General features: G+C 37.1%; 1 protein-coding gene across 2 annotated transcripts in view; it reads left to right on the top strand.

The window, feature by feature from the left end:
* The window catches only part of LOC124612795 (alpha-L-iduronidase), a 244535-nt gene that overhangs the window by 137345 nt on the left and 90092 nt on the right, over positions 1-17098 (top strand). The window contains exons 6-8 of one of the 2 annotated variants that reach the window (XM_047141198.1): positions 6191-6286; positions 6881-7130; positions 14432-14635. In XM_047141198.1, coding sequence (XP_046997154.1) covers positions 6191-6286; positions 6881-7130; positions 14432-14635 — 550 coding nt within the window. Of the gene's footprint in view, positions 1-6190; positions 6287-6847; positions 7131-14431; positions 14636-17098 lie in introns of both variants that reach the window. The other variant, XM_047141197.1, reaches the window with a different exon arrangement.

The raw sequence follows: 17098 nt of genomic DNA, 5'->3' as shown, positions 1-17098 counted from the left end.
ACAGATCACTCCTTCAACCCACTCTAGAATACCATTCAAGCGTGTGTGACCCATAGCAAACAGGACTAATGGGGTACATAGAATGTATACAAAGAAGGACAGCACAAATGATCACAGGTTTGTTTGGATGAGTGTCACAGAGATTCTGAAGCAACAGAACTAGCAGGCGCTTGAAGATAGATGCAAACTGCCCTGGGAAGGTCTGTTCATGTAGTTTCAAGAACATTCTTTATGTGATGACTGGATGAATATATTACAGCCAGCAGCCACCTGTGTATTGCTCCTGTAGGGATCATGAGAGCAAAATTAGATCAATCACAAAGCACACAGCACTCCATACATGAATGGAATAGAAGAAGAAGCCCTAATAACTGCTACAATTGAAAGGACCCTCCGCCATGCTCTCCACAGGGGTTGGCAGAGTGTGGATGTTGGTGCAAATATAGAATGTCCATTGTTCCAGGAGTGCCACCCCCATAATGTAAACAGATGCAAATTACAAAATGTTTCAAGCAAATGTTCTTTAGCCATCAGCAGGACATCAATCAGCATGATTGCCTTCATTGTAGCTCTATTTTTTTTACAAAGATATGAACAGCTGCATGACTTTTTTAAATGGCACCCTGTATTTTTTATTCAGTAATTCATTTCACTTGTAAAAACCTATTGAAAACTGTATCACAGTGTACCATTCACTGAAATATAACATTATTAATTACATAACACAACCTTGACATTGACGCTCTCAGCGCTTAGTGCAGGTACTTGTGGTAATGGAACATATCCACGTGCTGACATTAACAAAGAACAAATGTAAACATAATTAGAATGCACAACTGTCATTTTGTCGACCATCATCATTTGAAGGTCTGTGTGAGTAGAATGTACACCAATGAAGAGAAGGTAGAAATGCTACTCATCGATGGGGAATGTAAGTTAGTAGAACAGTAATTGCTGTACTGTTTTCTTATGTGTGGGTGCCTTTAGTACAGTAGTTTAGTCTTTTTAAGTACTGTTGTGTAGAGCAGGCATACAGTAAACGCTGTCCTTGCTACAAACAGCATCGATATAACATTTCTTTTATTGTTCTTGTTGTTGTTGTTGAAGGTAGGCAAAATGCTTCGCAGACAGCGGTACTGTACAGAGAGCGATATCCTGACAAGAACCCACCTTCCCAGCAAATGTTTCCTCATCTTGTTGCAGCACTTTAGGAAATGGCAAGTTTCAACCTATGACAACGCTAGCATCGTAGCACTCGCACAGACGAAGCTGCCAAAGTTACTGTTCTCGCTTCCATTGCTATGAATCCACATGTTAGCGCACAACAGCTTGAACACAAGATTGACATTCCTAAAACCAGTGTACATCATATCTTACACGTCACTGGTCCCATCCTTACCATGTGCACCTATATCAAGAATGCACGGAAATGATTTCCAGAATCGTGTACAGTTCTGTCAGTGAGCACAGCAGCAAATCCTCACCAACCTAAACTTCTTCTCCGATGTTCTACTTACTGATGAATGTTCCTTCTCAAAGGACAGGTAAATACAAGGAAAGTGCATTATTGGTCCAGTGACAACCCATGATGGCTTAGACATGTGGAACATCAGCGTCAATGGAGAGTTAACATCTGATGTGGGATGCTTGGTACTACAATTATTGGCCCTTATTTCATCAATGGTGGTCTAAATGGCACAGTGTATGCCAACTTCCTCAGATGAATTCTTCTTCCTCTTCTGGATGAAGTGCCACTAAGAACCAGAATGCTTATGTGATATCAACATGCTGGATGTCCAGCAAATAATGCCTTGCGTGCACGTGGTGTTCTGAACCGAAGGTATTCTGCCAGATGGATTGGTCGAGGAGGAACAGTTACTTGCCCTACTGTGTCTCCTGATTTAAATCCTCTGGACTTTTTTCTCTGGGGATACATTAAAGACATTGTCTATCACAATATTCCAACAACTCCAGAGGACATGCAGGAATGGATCGTGCTTGCTTGTAATTATGTGTTTACTTGGTTTTCATTTCTGACAACTCCAGCAAGTGGGCAAGTTTGTGATCCCAGGCTCAAAGTCATTGTTGTATTATGTAGTTAATAATGTTGTGTTCCTGTGAATGGTACACTGTGATGCATTTTTCAATAGGTCTTTAGGATAGGAAATGGATTCCCAAATGAAAATACAGGGTGCCATTTAAAAAAGTCGTACCACTGTTCATATTTTTTTTTAAAACTTAGCTAGAACGAAGGCAATCATGCTGATTGGTGTCCCCCTGATGGCTAAAGAATATTTGCTTGAAACATTTTGTAATTTGCATCTGGACTAACAGTTATATAGTGTTATATAGGATGATCAAGATAAAGGGGACACCCTATATTATTATTATTATTATCATTATTATTACTATTATTATTGGTATTTTCCCTTAAAGAGCACAGTTAGACTAAACTATATGCCGAATACCTTTTGCTGCCTTCCTTGCTGCTCAAACTTCCCCCATTAGCTCGCTGTGTTTCTGTTTCTGGTCCTCTGTCCATGCTTTGTGTCAGCTTCATCTCTTCGGCTTCATCTTGGTTGCCTTTTTGGTTGTCCATATTTCTTTCATCATTTGGTTGTGATCTTGTTTGTATTCTACAGTCCATTTTGTGCCTGTTCATTTGTCACAGTGTATCTCATGTAGTTTACTTTTCTTAATGATGTTTCTGAATTTTATTTTGTCATTTATTGTGTCTGGTGTGATGTTGAGTTGGTTCAGGTCATTTTTTACCTCTGCCACCCATCTGTTGTTTCTAGTGGTTACCCAGTCAAAGATCTGTTTGGTCAGTCTGTGTGATGGCATTCTGTATTGGTATCCATAGAATTGTAGTCTGTATTTTCTAATCTTTTCTGTGATTGTCTCTGTACGTTTGTATAGTTCGTCTGTAGGTTTCTTGATCCATATTCCATTGTTGTTAGTTGTGCCAAATATTTTGCTAAGTATGTTTCATTCTACTTTTTCTAGTTGTCTGAAACGCGTATGCCCTAGGATTAGTATGGTATCTGCTGCATACTGTGCTTCGGGGAGCACCACCATGTCGTAATGGCATAATTTGGCTTTTTGTGAGATAGATTTCTTGTTGTAATGATTCCACACTACCTTGTATGCCTTGTCCAGTTTAGTTTTTCTTTCTTTGTTTGAGTCTCTGTTATGTTTGCTCATTTGTAGTGTTTCACCGAGGTATTTGAAGTTTGCCGTTTTGTAAATCATGCCGTACTTAACGTTCAGAGATGAGAGTTTCTTTGTGCTCATAAACTGTGTCTTTTTGTGAGAGATCTGTAGTCCAGTTTTGGAAGAGATTTCGTGTAGTTTTTCATAGAGAGAGAGAGAGAGAGAGAGAGAGAGAGAGAGAGCGAGCTGGCAGTATTGTCTTGTGAGCCTGAAATTTAATTGGAGCAAGCAGAAATCCAATGATTGAAATTGGAAAAGAAGTAATTTAAAAAGGACTTGCAAAATTATTAAGAGAATGTCTGTAGAGTAAGACAGTTTCTCAAAACTGGAACAGCGTGGTTATCACTGTAACTGTTACTTTACAATGACATAAAAATGTATAAACCAGATGGTTTCCTCTTGTAATATGTGAGATATTCACCAAAATTATTGGCAAATGTGTAGAAAAGGCATTCACCAAAATTTGGAATGGAACATTGTTTGTAAATCACCATGTTCACTGGTGATCATAGATTTTTTAAAAATCTTATGATTTAATTTCAACAAAAATCTGTGTTAACAGCTTATGAGAATGAAGATATTGATTTAACTTATGTTAGTATACTGAAGAATGTATAAATCATGCAACAACTTCTGTTAAACCTCAGCATGTGGGCTTCCAAATTAAACGAAATGAAATGGTGTTGTGTGGTGGCCCTCAAGTACATACCCTCTGATTCAGTGTTGAAATATTAAAAGTTCTGGCTGGTTTTGTTGTCTAGGGGCCAGGACACATAGTTGCCACATTAAAAGCCAAATACTGCTGAGTCTACAGTATACGATATGAATATACACATGAATCGAATGGTCAAAGGTTCCTATCACTCGGCAGTTGCGAATTTTATAAATGAAAGATTGCAATTAAATAAATTCTGCAGGTACTATCTTAACAACTTTAAATGATGAGTACAATAGTAGAAGTATTTTTGAGAATGCGATATATTTTTACAAGATACTTATTGGTGTCGATGGTCCAGCAATTAAATAAAATATAAGTTGAATAACAGGGAAACGATAGATTCCTACTGCACGTAATTAGCTATGAATAACAACATAGCTCACAAAATATTCACTTCTAAACACACACTACGTCTTAACTGTAGAACCCTTGGAAATCTCACAAGGGCACAATTCGGAACTCCGAAGTATTTCTATCTTCTGTGACCAGGCGCAAACTGCTCCACACTCTCCAAGTCTCTTCCGTGACCGTGTGTCCATCGCACCGTACTGTCTCAGACTCTCCATGTCCTGTGCAACTGTCCCTCATGCCACACTGTTCCACACTGCCGTGTCCTCTCTCGAAATGATGCTCTTCTCCCACTTCCATCCAGTCTCCCCATTCATGAGTGCTGTGATTGGCTAGACTGCTCCCGCCATGGCTTCAAGCCAACACACATTCATAAACATAATGAAACACTTTCAAAATACTGGATTTACATTTAAATGACTTGAAATTAAATAAATATTTCTTCAGCTGGACCTTAAACACACTCTAACACACATTATTGAATACATAAACAAATAGATATAAATCAAAGTAATAGCAAGCAAAGGTAGGCCAGTAGCCTAACTTCTCTGTGCTTTCTAAAACACAGTACCGAGCGAGGTGGCGCAGTGGTTAGACACTGGACTCGCATTCGGGAGGACGACGGTTCAATCCCGTGTCCGACCATCCTGATTTAGGTTTTCCGTGATTTCCCTAAATCGCTCCAGGCAAATGCCGGGATGGTTCCTTTCAAAGGGCACGGCCGATTTCCTTCCCCGTCCTTCCCTAATCCGATGAGACCGATGACCTCGCTGTCTGGTCTCCTTCCCCAAACCAACTAACCAACTAAAACACAGTAAATAATTGACCAGTTTCTTCATGAATAGCATATATCAGATATAAACAAAGACATAGATTAATAAATATATTTATAAGCATGCTGCTACTGTTTTTTTGTGTCACTGTGTACTTATGGCCTGACACAATCGATAGTAATTGGCCACTTTGACCTCCAATAACTCATGTACTATTCAAGTTACATGCCTGTAATTTGTACCAATTTAGGTTTACACTAATAGCTTTCTAAAGACATGTCGATCGACAAAATCAGATGAACCATTTAGATTTAGGAAATTCGTTGCTGGGTGCTACTTGTATAATTTACAGTCAGATACAAAGCTTTAAACTAATAAAGATATTGAAAATCTGATTACACCATCAGAATTGTTGTGCAAATAATGGTAATGTACATGTTTCTTTCTAAGGTATCATGATTCATCTGGCTATTATTAATTTCTATACGAACTGCGAAATTCCTGCATTATGGTCTCACAATGTCCTCCATCTTTCGCACTACCAGCATACAAATCTCCTTCATCAACACAAAGCACAGTCCTCGTCACAGCGTCAGCATGGAATTCCCAGTCACATGCTCCCTGGACCACATGCTTTGGCCGTTGTGAGCCACCACACGGATACTAACGAGGTCGGGCCTGCTGCGCACCCCATGCGGTGTCCGCCAACTCTGAACTTAAAATATTTCCAGGGCGCCACAACTCGCTTGTTACCTCACAAGCAGGACAGCAGAACTTGAAAGAGGAGTTGTGCAAGGAGATTCTGTATTGTTAAAGCTATTCTCAATGACCATAGAGGAAATTGCCAGAACCCTATGCTGTGCAAAATAATAAACCAACAATTTATTAATTTTTGTTGGTGCTGCAGCCATTCATCAGTTAAAAAGGAGAAGCAATACACATGAATGGTACAGTACCTGCAACATAAATTTGGTATTTTTTTTTAATTTTTTTTTTAACCAGAGTGAAAGTATCATCCAAAGTTGGTATTTTTTGCAGTCACTGCCTGAGTTACTTTGTGCCAAGACTTTGATTAAATATACTATGCTTCAGTATTAATACCATTTATGTAGCAATTCCCCTGAAATTATTCTTACAGGTCAATATGGATTGGATACTGTTTCCAATTGGCGATTTGAGACATGGAATGAGCCTGACTTGAAAATGTATAATACTCTGAATTTTACACTTTCAGGTAAGTTAACAATATGGACTGCAATTACATATGGATTTTGACTATTGTTTTGCAACTATAGATTGTTATTTATATATGAGTTTACATATCTTTACAGAATAAGTGTATGTGGTTTTCTTATCAATAGTTTTGAAATGCAGTAAGAAAGCTTGCAGCCCATTCTACAGAGGTATTACTATCCACAGCTTGAATTTGTATTTATATATATAGCTGGAGAAATGTTGTTATATGTTAAAAACTTGTGTATGATGTTATGTTCTTTACGCAGTCTATCCTACAAAAGTTCTGTTGTATAAGTAACTGTTCAGTTATGGAATGTATCACTGCGCATGAAATTTACATTCAGGCATTTAGAATCAGACTGTTTGCACACCATTCTGTACATCCAGTATGAACAGTCTCATCTAAGAAAAAATTAATGTATTTTGTGTAACAGTCACTGTTTTATCTTTCAAGTGATCTCAGTGAAAATTCTTGTCCAGAAGAGGTTACAGTACATTAACAAGGACTATTAAAAAGAATTTCAGACTTGTGTTTTGAGAAAGTATTTCAATTTTACAGGTTATATAAATTATTTCTCTGCCACTACTGCAGGAATTTCAAGAGCAGCAGGACAAAAAATTCGTGTTGGAGCCCCAGCCGGACTTTTCAAGGCAGAATCTCACCATCCTCTTTGCTGGGGATTGCTAAAACACTGTGAAATAAAAGAGTGTCCATTGTCTTTCTTATCTTTCCATAGGAAAGGTAACAGGACAGCAAATCTTGTGACTAAAGGAAGTGTTGATCTAATAAAAGATCTGAGGCAGAAATTTCCCAAGCTTTCAATGATACCATTAGCCAATGAGTAAGTACTTGTCTTAGAAAATAGATTTACATTGAACAATGTTACAAAAATGGGAAAAGTGTGTTAAGAGATGTAGGATATAATTTCCTTGGAATTACAGTTTATGGGAAAACTTGACTGTCTCCAGTAACAGTTCATAGTGAATGTGATTTCATTTACAGCACATTGTTTGTACTCAAGTTACTGGTTATGCAGGCCATTCTCACATTTTGAAAATGTACTATTCATTGTGCTGAATATATTTATCATATAGTTTCTATTAACTTCAGGGAAATTGGCAGAGCAATATTTTTAACTAGTCATTGATTTATTCTGATAATCAGATGTAGAGTTTAATGTTCTCAGAAAGCTAAAACACCCATGGCAGTTGAACCCATTCCCCTAAAAGTCACTATATCTCATTGTCTGTAGCTAACCCTACATACATTGTTTGCTTCAAGGAGTTGGCCATTATTTTAAGCAACTTAAGTTTCCTAGCCCCGAAAAATTTTATATGTTCAACTCTATAGATGATATACTTTATGTAAACATTTATAATAACTAGCTTATAAATACCACAATTAGTTTTACAGAATTTTCTTTCTTACAACCTGCTAAGATCAGAAATACTTTCTCAAAAGTCCATAATTTCAAGAGATTCAATTTTTTTACCATCTATAGCATATCATTAATGCTGGAAACAGGAAAAAATCTAGCAAAAAATGTCATAAACAGGGTGTATATGACCCGGGACAACTGGCAGATCTGGGAAAAACCTGGGAATTTTTTCATCCGGGAGAAAACCTGGAAAAACCCAGGAATTTTTTAGAAATCTGGGAATTTTTCATTGTTTTAGTTTTCAGTTAACCTTTTGTAATTTCGGCAGGTGAGAACCCATACTATAACAGAGGATATTACTGTATCCCATTACTACAGAATAATACTGTAATAATAAAACATGAACAAGGGAAATTATGAAAATAAAACTTCAGTTGCAAAGGAAATGCACCACATACATTAACAAAACACAGTGCTCATACAAGTGTCTGCCACCAACAAAACGTGTCAAAGGCCCTCAGGAAGACTATGCACTGCTTCATAACAACAGATTTCCTCCAATGAGCGTGACGTCACAACTGTTTACATTACAATCGTTCGAACAGTTGTGAGCGGGCTCATGCGCAGCTGAGGTGCGTATCAGTGGTACCTTCACCCACTTCTGGCTACTGAAGTCTGGCTATTAGCTGTATAAGCAGTAGCAGCAAGCAGCCAAATGCTACCCGTAAAAACTTTACTGGCGCGCCCAAGCTGCCAGATTCACGCACGCATACCAAGCCCGGATCTAGGGGCCTTGGTGGGGGGTGGAGGTGCAAACCAGAATGTCTCCCCCAGGTGGCAATTTCAGGTAGAGGGGAGGGGGGAGGGGCAAGTGGGGGCGCCAAATTCATATTCTTGGGGAGAGAAAACCTTGTTTCACAAAATATCTAGCGTCCAGCACACGTTGGTCTGTGGATTATTCATATGATTTTGAAACACATATGTACTACAATATGAAAATTTTTTGAAAAGGCAATTTTTTTAAATTTTTGGCATGCTATCTCAAATGCTTGGGGCGGGGTGGGGGGGTGGGGGGGGTGGGGTGGTTCAGAAATACCGTAGATCCGGGGCAGATGCGTGGAGCACTCTGAGTTGTAGTGGGGAGTTGGGTAGTCTAAACGTGACCTGTGTTTATGTTTAGTGATTTTGGTGTTTCCTCTTCATTTACAGCTCTCACGTCAAATGAAAACAAAATGGATTTCTGTGGCCGGGAGCTATCGAGTGAATTAAAATACATTCACATAATTACAGAGGGCTAAAATGTTATTAGTTTCAGATCTTATTTTATTTCCAAATGAAGTTATTTTTGTCTGTTTGTTAAAGAGATTTGGCTTTTATTAATCTTTTCCGGTGAGACAGTCAATTTATTTGAAATGAAGTGTTTAATTCCATGCTATTGGCTAGTTTCAACTGTTCACTGCATTTCAAGTGCACGTTTTCATGTTTTAGCACATATGGCATTATGCCATAATAAAGAACCAAACATGAGATAGTAGAGTACTGGTAGTCCAAGGAAACTGCACTGAAAAGCTTAATGTCAGGTTGAGGAATCTGGACATGTGAATGTGCACTGTAAACTGAATTATGCATTGTAATATGGTTCACGTAATCTCGATGCTCTTGGAGTATCCTCTGATCTTTTGTTTCTTTTATGGCAAAATGTAAGATCTTTAAATGTCTTACACGTATCAACATTTGGGCTTCCTACATTATCATAGGTGTGCAAGAACGGTGACGCCTGTTATCTGGCGCTCTCTGGCAACTGCTGAAACTGATTTCTTAAATCACAGGGTGTTTGACTCTCATTTAAAAATCAACTCTTTGAGGACGAACTATTAGAAGAATTTCGAGCCCAGATAATTACATTTGTGTGATGTATCTTAAAGTGTAACACGTGCAAAAGAGATCAACATTATATGTGAAAACTTAGCTTCTCTTGGAGCTTCTTAATCTATAGGCAGTGGAGAGCGGGTGTGGTAATTATGATGATAATCAGTCGCATTCCTGTCACTTACTATGAATACTTTTACTCTTGCAGTGTATATACAACGCGTGTAGCATGTGTGTACTACAGAGAACTGAGCTGGTAAAGATACAGTTGTTCTCACTGCCGTAGGGTAGCAATATTATTGTGGGGCTAGCCAGTGGTTCTATGACCCCACAAATCTTAGAGACCAGTATTATATGTGAAAACTTTGCTTTTCTTGTAGCAACACTGTGTATATTAATTTAAACCATTAACTTTTCCTATTTGTGTGTTCGTGCCACTTAACAACAATGTTCCTGTTGGCTAGCTGACTACATCACGTGTCCTATGCTCTGAATATCCACTGTCGTCAGATGGGGAGATCATGTGACGTGAGCTTACAAAAGCACATCGCAATCTCGACTTCAAGACTTCGGAAAGTAACATGCAGTGTTTGGTGGAATTCACTTTTATACTTTCATAATGCGAAAATATGCAGTGTACATGTTGGTACACATCAAAGATTTTTCCCCCCTCCTGACTTTCGTTCTCTATAGTGCCGAGAAATTCTAGGCCAGTGTATAAAACCATAGCCATTCAAAGGATTTATAACTTTTACAGTTCTGAGGGAAAGTATACTGCCACTTAACATGGAAAAAGTGTATTTTACCCGGGAGAAAATTTATTTTTAACCGGAAAATCCGAGAACAATCCGGGAATTTTTTTTCCTTGTCCACGTGTACACCCTGATAAAATATATATAATACAGGAACATTTACGACTGATAAATGCCTGAACACTAATTATCAGATTCTGACCTTGGATACAGTAGTATCTGTTAAATAATAATTTATGCAAATCTCATAGGCCAGTATGAGGGTTGACCATATGCCATGAAATAACAATGGCACAAAGTGTCAGACATTATGATGATTTCAGTGTCAAGATCATATCTTCACTAGAATGAGATTTTCACTCTGCAGCGGAGTGTGCGCTGATATGAAACTTCCTGGCAGATTAAAACTGTGTGCCCGACCGAGACTCGAACTCGGGACCTTTGCCTTTCGCGGGCAAGTGCTCTACCAACTGAGCTACCGAAGCACGACTCACGCCCGGTACTGGCAGAAGTAAAGCTGTGAGTACCGGGCGTGAGTCGTGCTTCGGTAGCTCAGTTGGTAGAGCACTTGCCCGCGAAAGGCAGAGGTCCCGAGTTCGAGTCTCGGTCGGGCACACAGTTTTAATCTGCCAGGAAGTTTCATATCAGCGCACACTCCGCTGCAGAGTGAAAATCTCATTCTGGAAACATCCCCCAGGCAGTGGCTAAGCCATGTATCCACAATATCCTTTCTTTCAGGAGTGCTAGTTCTGCAAGGTTCGCAGGAGAGCTTCTGTAAAGTTTGGAAGGTAGGAGATGAGGTACTGGCAGAAGTAAAGCTGTGAGTACCGGCCGTGAGTCGTGCTTCGGTAGCTCAGTTGGTAGAGCACTTGCCCGCGAAAGGCAAAGGTCCCGAGTTCGAGTCTCGGTCGGGCACACAGTTTTAATCTGCCAGGAAGTTTCATATCATCACTGATATCCTCTGGACACAAGAGACAGTCAGAATTGAAACTCAAGGACTTATGGGTAGGGGATGGAGGGTGCTTCGGATGGAGGTTTTTTGGGAGAGAGGGAGGGATAGGGTGGGCAGGAGTGTGTTGCAAGTAAGTGTGGTTCAGCAAGCAATTAAACTAAGCACTTTTAAGATATCTTGTCTTCTGGAACTGCAATCTCTTTATATGGAGCTAAAGAAGGCAAGGAGACTGTTAACATGATGTCTAATGTGAAGTAAGCTTAGACAAAAATTCATTCCTTTTGATAGTTGATTTCACTCACTGCTATGTATCTCATTTAATCCACTATTATGAATAAGGTACTCCTTCACAGTGCATATCTTTGTAGTATTTGTAGCACACTGACTGTTGTAAATGAACATTTCATAATATTAAGCAGTAAATAATTCTAGAAATTTTGTGCAGAAATACTTGTGTCATAGTTGACACTTTTCTTTACTGGCTGCAATTTTAAATTAGTCAAATCATTCAAGAGAATTCCTGATTTTTAAAAATCTATAAGAATTTATAACTCTACTCACCAAATGGAGGCTGCATTGAATGACAGTGCGACACATTTCATAATAACAATAGTAGCATCTTATTCAACAGTGACAATTAGTTCTGGCATTTGATTTGACTAGATTTGATTTGATTTTTATTGTTCTGAGAAATCTGTTTGTGTTATTACAGAAGGGCATGCAACAAGTCACAATTACAATTTGTATAAATGTTATAATTAACTCATAATAAGGAAAGACAATTTACATTTGTAGAGAGAAGTAAATCTGCTAAAAGCTTATGGTATTTAGAAAAACATTTAACTTGCTTATTTTAGACTCATAATAATAAAAACAGTTACATCTGTAGAATGAACTAAATCATCTATACACTTCTGGTACATAATAAAATATTTAACTTGATTATTTGAGACTGGCATTCATAATTTCTTCTGCTGTATGGAACCAGTTCTTCCAAAGCTGTATTTTTACTTTTGTATTGAATCTTCTCTGTTTGACTTTAAGCTTTTGGGTAGCTTGCTATATAGAACTAATGTGTGCCTTATGCTGCTGCGTCCTTTAAATAGATTTTGACATAACTGGAATGATGTTTTTTATGGTGTTGGATACAGTATATACAAAAAAGTGGTGTAGATTCTTGTAAATGTGTGTATAAATAGACAACACTTGCAGGATATTGGGTTCCAGATATAGATGTTTAGCAGTGAAGAAGCGAGACATTTATTTCATTATCTTGACTATCCTCTTCTGCATATTAAATATCTCTCCATGTGAGACAACCAAAAATGGAATGGAATGCATGAGTACTGGGTATACAAGTTCAAAGTGTGCACACTTTAGTGTTTCATTATCACAGCCTCTACTCAGAATATTAAATGTATAGCATGAACTCCTTAGCCTATGTACTAATTTTTTTTATATATGTCCTGCCGTAGAATGTCATTTATCCAGATTGCTAGGAACTTTGTGGTTACATCCTGGTCTGCAGGCACATTTTCAAATTGACATTATCTGTCTCTCATGAAGCTGTATATGATGAGTGAACACTTTTATACAATGTTTTGTCTATGTTTAGTAACAGTTTTTTATGTTTAACAATTTCCTGGCTTAGAGTTTGTATCAGAAATTATGTTATAGGGTTCATTATCACAGTGATTTGAATTTTGGTGTCATCAGCAGACATTACTGGTAGACTTTTCTCTATGCTTTGGGGCAGATCATTGGTAAATGTAATAGAAGGTGGTGGACCAGGTGTGGAATATTCAGGAATACCTTGTCTCATGTCTTGCTCCTTTGACTGTGTGGTTTCCAAATTTTTTGAAGTACTTACAACTCTTTTATCTCAGTCTTAGAGATGACATTTGAACCAGTTATTGTATTTTCCCCTAATTCCATACTGTAGCAGCTTCTTCATGAATAATTCAAAACTGATCAGATCTAGTGACTTTTTGATATCAAGTATGCTTTCTGTCACAGAGCATACTATAACCTTAATTTAGAAATGAAATATAGGGCTCCATTAATTGATCTCTTTTTCAAAACCCAAACTGGTGAAGGGTCAATATATACTTGTTTTCCATGAACTTCATCACACAGGTTTACATTGCTGTCTCAAGAACCTAGGATATACTTGGTAGGATGAAGAAAATCTGGAGACTACTTAAGACAGGATCAACTGTTAAAATGTACTTGCTAATGGGAAACTATTTTATGTGAAATGTGACATTCTTCAAATAATAAAGAAAGGTATAAATATTACAAAATTTAAAATGTTGGAAATCAATGATTTTATGATGCAGAATGCTAACATAATATTAAATGAACATACACAATTTATTTTTTCATTGTCTCTTAAATTAAGTTTTATTTATTAATATATGAAGGAACTATATAAAGGCAACAGAAAAATCTGTTTTTAAATGTTAACAATTTCTTTTGGTATGAAATCATACTTCTGTATAGCGGTGTACTGTGCTTGAATGTTAGGAGCTATCCCCTTGAGGAATATGTCTTGTGTTTGCCCTCAGTCAGTGCTAACCTCCTTAGCTTTAAAGGTAAGAAGAGGGACATCTTTATAATGACCAGTTCATTATTTGTTTTACATTCTACATAAATATGAATGACCCTTTATGATCTGTCGTATGCCCACTGTTTGAAGTTAAAATGATCGACAGACATAATTTGAGATGTAGGATCTATTAAGGGTTTTATAATTCTCCAAGGGATTAAACTACTGCATACACTTAATATACAAATGAAGTTTCAGGTAGTCACCCTGAAAAATATAATACACTGTAATTAGAATATTTATAAGTGGTTACTGTATGAGTTTCAGTCTCAAGCTTAAAATTATTATTAGTAGATTATCAATGTATATCAGCATATTTTATACCAAGACTGAAAACAGTTTTCTTGATATAAGTATCATTTGAAGTTTTGTTTTCAATCTTCTGACATTTGTTGTAGTGGATGGTATGATAATAGTATACATACAGATTTAGATTTCTAGGCATTTTTTTAAAAGAAGAATAGAAATTTCAGACTTTCATGTAAAGACAAACCAGAAATTCTTTAAAAACAGAGTGATTGTTTGTGTATCCCATTCAAATTACAGTTTATTTTGTATCTTTTGATTTTTTTTGCATGAGCAGTGAAGCTGATCCGCTGTCTGGATGGTGGAAAGATGAGGAATGGAGAAGTGATGTGCGGTATGCAGCAATGATAACTCACATAATTTCCAACTTTCAAATCAAAGTGATTGATGAACTGAAATTACCACTGTCATTCATTAGCAATGATAATGGCTTTCTGAGTTCACAACCTCATAGTTTCACTCAACGCAGTTTGTTGGCAAGGTACGGATGTTTTATCTATATTTCCTAAGTTTTGTTTTATTAATGAAAATAGTTTTCCTGTTCTAATAACGAAGCAAAAGCAAAACATAAACTAGACAGGTGAAAAGTGTCTAAACAAAATTACTGAAAAATACTTATGTGTGCAGTATTTTTTATGATCTTATGTTCCAAAATGATCATACTTTTATGATAATTTTTGTTCCACTTACAGACACAAGTAGGGTGGTCTATAATATGAAGTATTTTTTGTTACAGAACTGCATATAATCAACTATCAAAAATGATGTAATATGTTATTCTTAAGTTAATTTGGAGATACATTTTGAAACATTTGAAATGAAGAAAGGCTTAATTAAATCCCTCATTCATTGATTAAAATATGACTCTTAGTAGGATTAATTGGATCATACATGCTGAAAACTTTTGTTTACATGCAATAAACATGAAAATAACAAAGAAAGTAATTTTACGATCAACACAATATTAGTGCCCTGAATATACAGTGAAGTGAAACAAGCACTGTATCATGAGTGAGATACAGAGGCGAGTAAGTGTGCCGGGACTTACCCCAGTTCACTGCTGGTAGCACCACGTCATCTTAATGTGTCCGTGTATAGCGCACAACTATTGCACCATAATTAAAAGTAAAATTAAAAGTCAAAATTTTATATTCAAGCTTTGTCAATATATATTTTATTGTAATAACATTTTAAATATCAAGCTAATAAAGCTAGAAAGCCAGAATTTGGTCAGAATGTGCCTATGGAGGTCATAAATAAGTGATGCAAGTTTCAAAGCAAAAGAATTAAAATTACAGGCAGGATCCCCATTTTTAAGAAAAATTGAAGGCACTAAATATTAGCCTTAGAAACGTAAAAATTTGTTTTATGCTTCAGTTCAATCTAAAAATAATAACTAAGAGACCATATTAACCATGTTAAACCACCTCTTATAGTTATAGAGTAATTTAAGGAAAACAAAACTTGTAACTAAAATACACCCATTTTTAGTAGATTAATTACCTGTAATTTTAATGATATAAAATTTTGGTTACAGCCCATGATAAAATGATAGAGCTATAACAAATTTTAGACTCATAGTATTAATAACAGCCAACACAAGATCTATTAAAGTTATAGTTCAGAGGTACCTATCTACCATTAGTTCCACTGTAAAAATTCTAGAAGGGAAAGTTTTTATTCAAGCGGGCTGAAACTTTTTCTGTGATTTCAACCATGTTACCAGAAGACATGTAAAAATTAAGAAGATTCTAAATTAAATCATAAATTTGTTATTAAAGATTGTGTGTCCGAGAAAGCAGTTGTTCAGAGGCTGCTGCTGCGTGCATAAGGCAGATGACATCAGATATTCCCTCAGCCATCCACTGCATCACATATATAAATACAGCTCAAGAGGCACGCAAAAGGTTCATTTTGGACTCAGCCACTGTAAGAATTGTGTCTGTTAAATGTCGGATTGCGCTTTGCCTCGCATGACGTTAGAGAAGGACTGTGATAAAACGCGTATTTTCTGTAATAACTCATAGTGAACTCATGAGGACTGTACACCATCCTGGATTGTTTAGATTTCACTAAAGTAACTGTTCATGTGCCATCTGTGATAATTATAAATCTATGTGGCAAGTGGTGAATATTATTTCCACATTTGTGGCGAGCATTTATTTCAAACGCTTATTTAAGTATTGTTAGTCAGGGTGAAAGACAATGTGGTAGGAATGTACCATAGAAGTCGCCTCTGAACTGCTAGTTATGCTGTTTAGAATATAGAGATTTACTGTCATTTGAACATAGTGATTTTCAAAGTGTTGTGTGTGAAATACTTTACTCAATATATGTTTGAACTAGAACTTTATACCTTCATTTATAATCATAGTGCTGATCCCCGCTAAGTAGAAAGAGAATAGAAACGTTTCTTTCAGTGGGCTGGACCAAAATGTGGCTGAGCAGACTGGAAACTAAGGTCAGTATGCTCTCCATTGCTTTCTGGCTGACCACAAAAATAGTTGCCAGACTCATGTGAGAAAAATGGCAAAGACAGAAATAGACAAACATCATCACATTAAACCTGCTGCCCCACAACAGAGCCTGTGGTAGGGCACTAAGGGGCATGAACAGCATGAGATGTTGAGTGATCACTGTGAAGGACATGAAGATGCCACATATTCATGTGAGACAGTGTTATCAGCATCAGTTAGAGTTTGAAAGGATCTCTATTTGGCTGCTGGGTTAAATCATGCACTTGTGGTGGGATTCAGATGTGACAGTGGCCTGATGTTGGACTGCATGGAAACACGAGGGCAGGCATACTCTTTGTCAAGGTCCCAGTCAACCACCACATTCCCTACTACAATCCCTACTGTCATTCACCTTTCTTATTACAATGCTTAAATGCTTACTCCATTCCATGTCACTTTACACCTAGATATTTAATCAATGTGGTACT

The sequence above is a fragment of the Schistocerca americana genome, chromosome 4 (assembly GCF_021461395.2).
Source record: "Schistocerca americana isolate TAMUIC-IGC-003095 chromosome 4, iqSchAmer2.1, whole genome shotgun sequence".
Lineage (NCBI taxonomy): Eukaryota > Metazoa > Arthropoda > Insecta > Orthoptera > Acrididae > Schistocerca > Schistocerca americana.
This window is presented reverse-complemented; position numbering and strand designations above follow the sequence as displayed.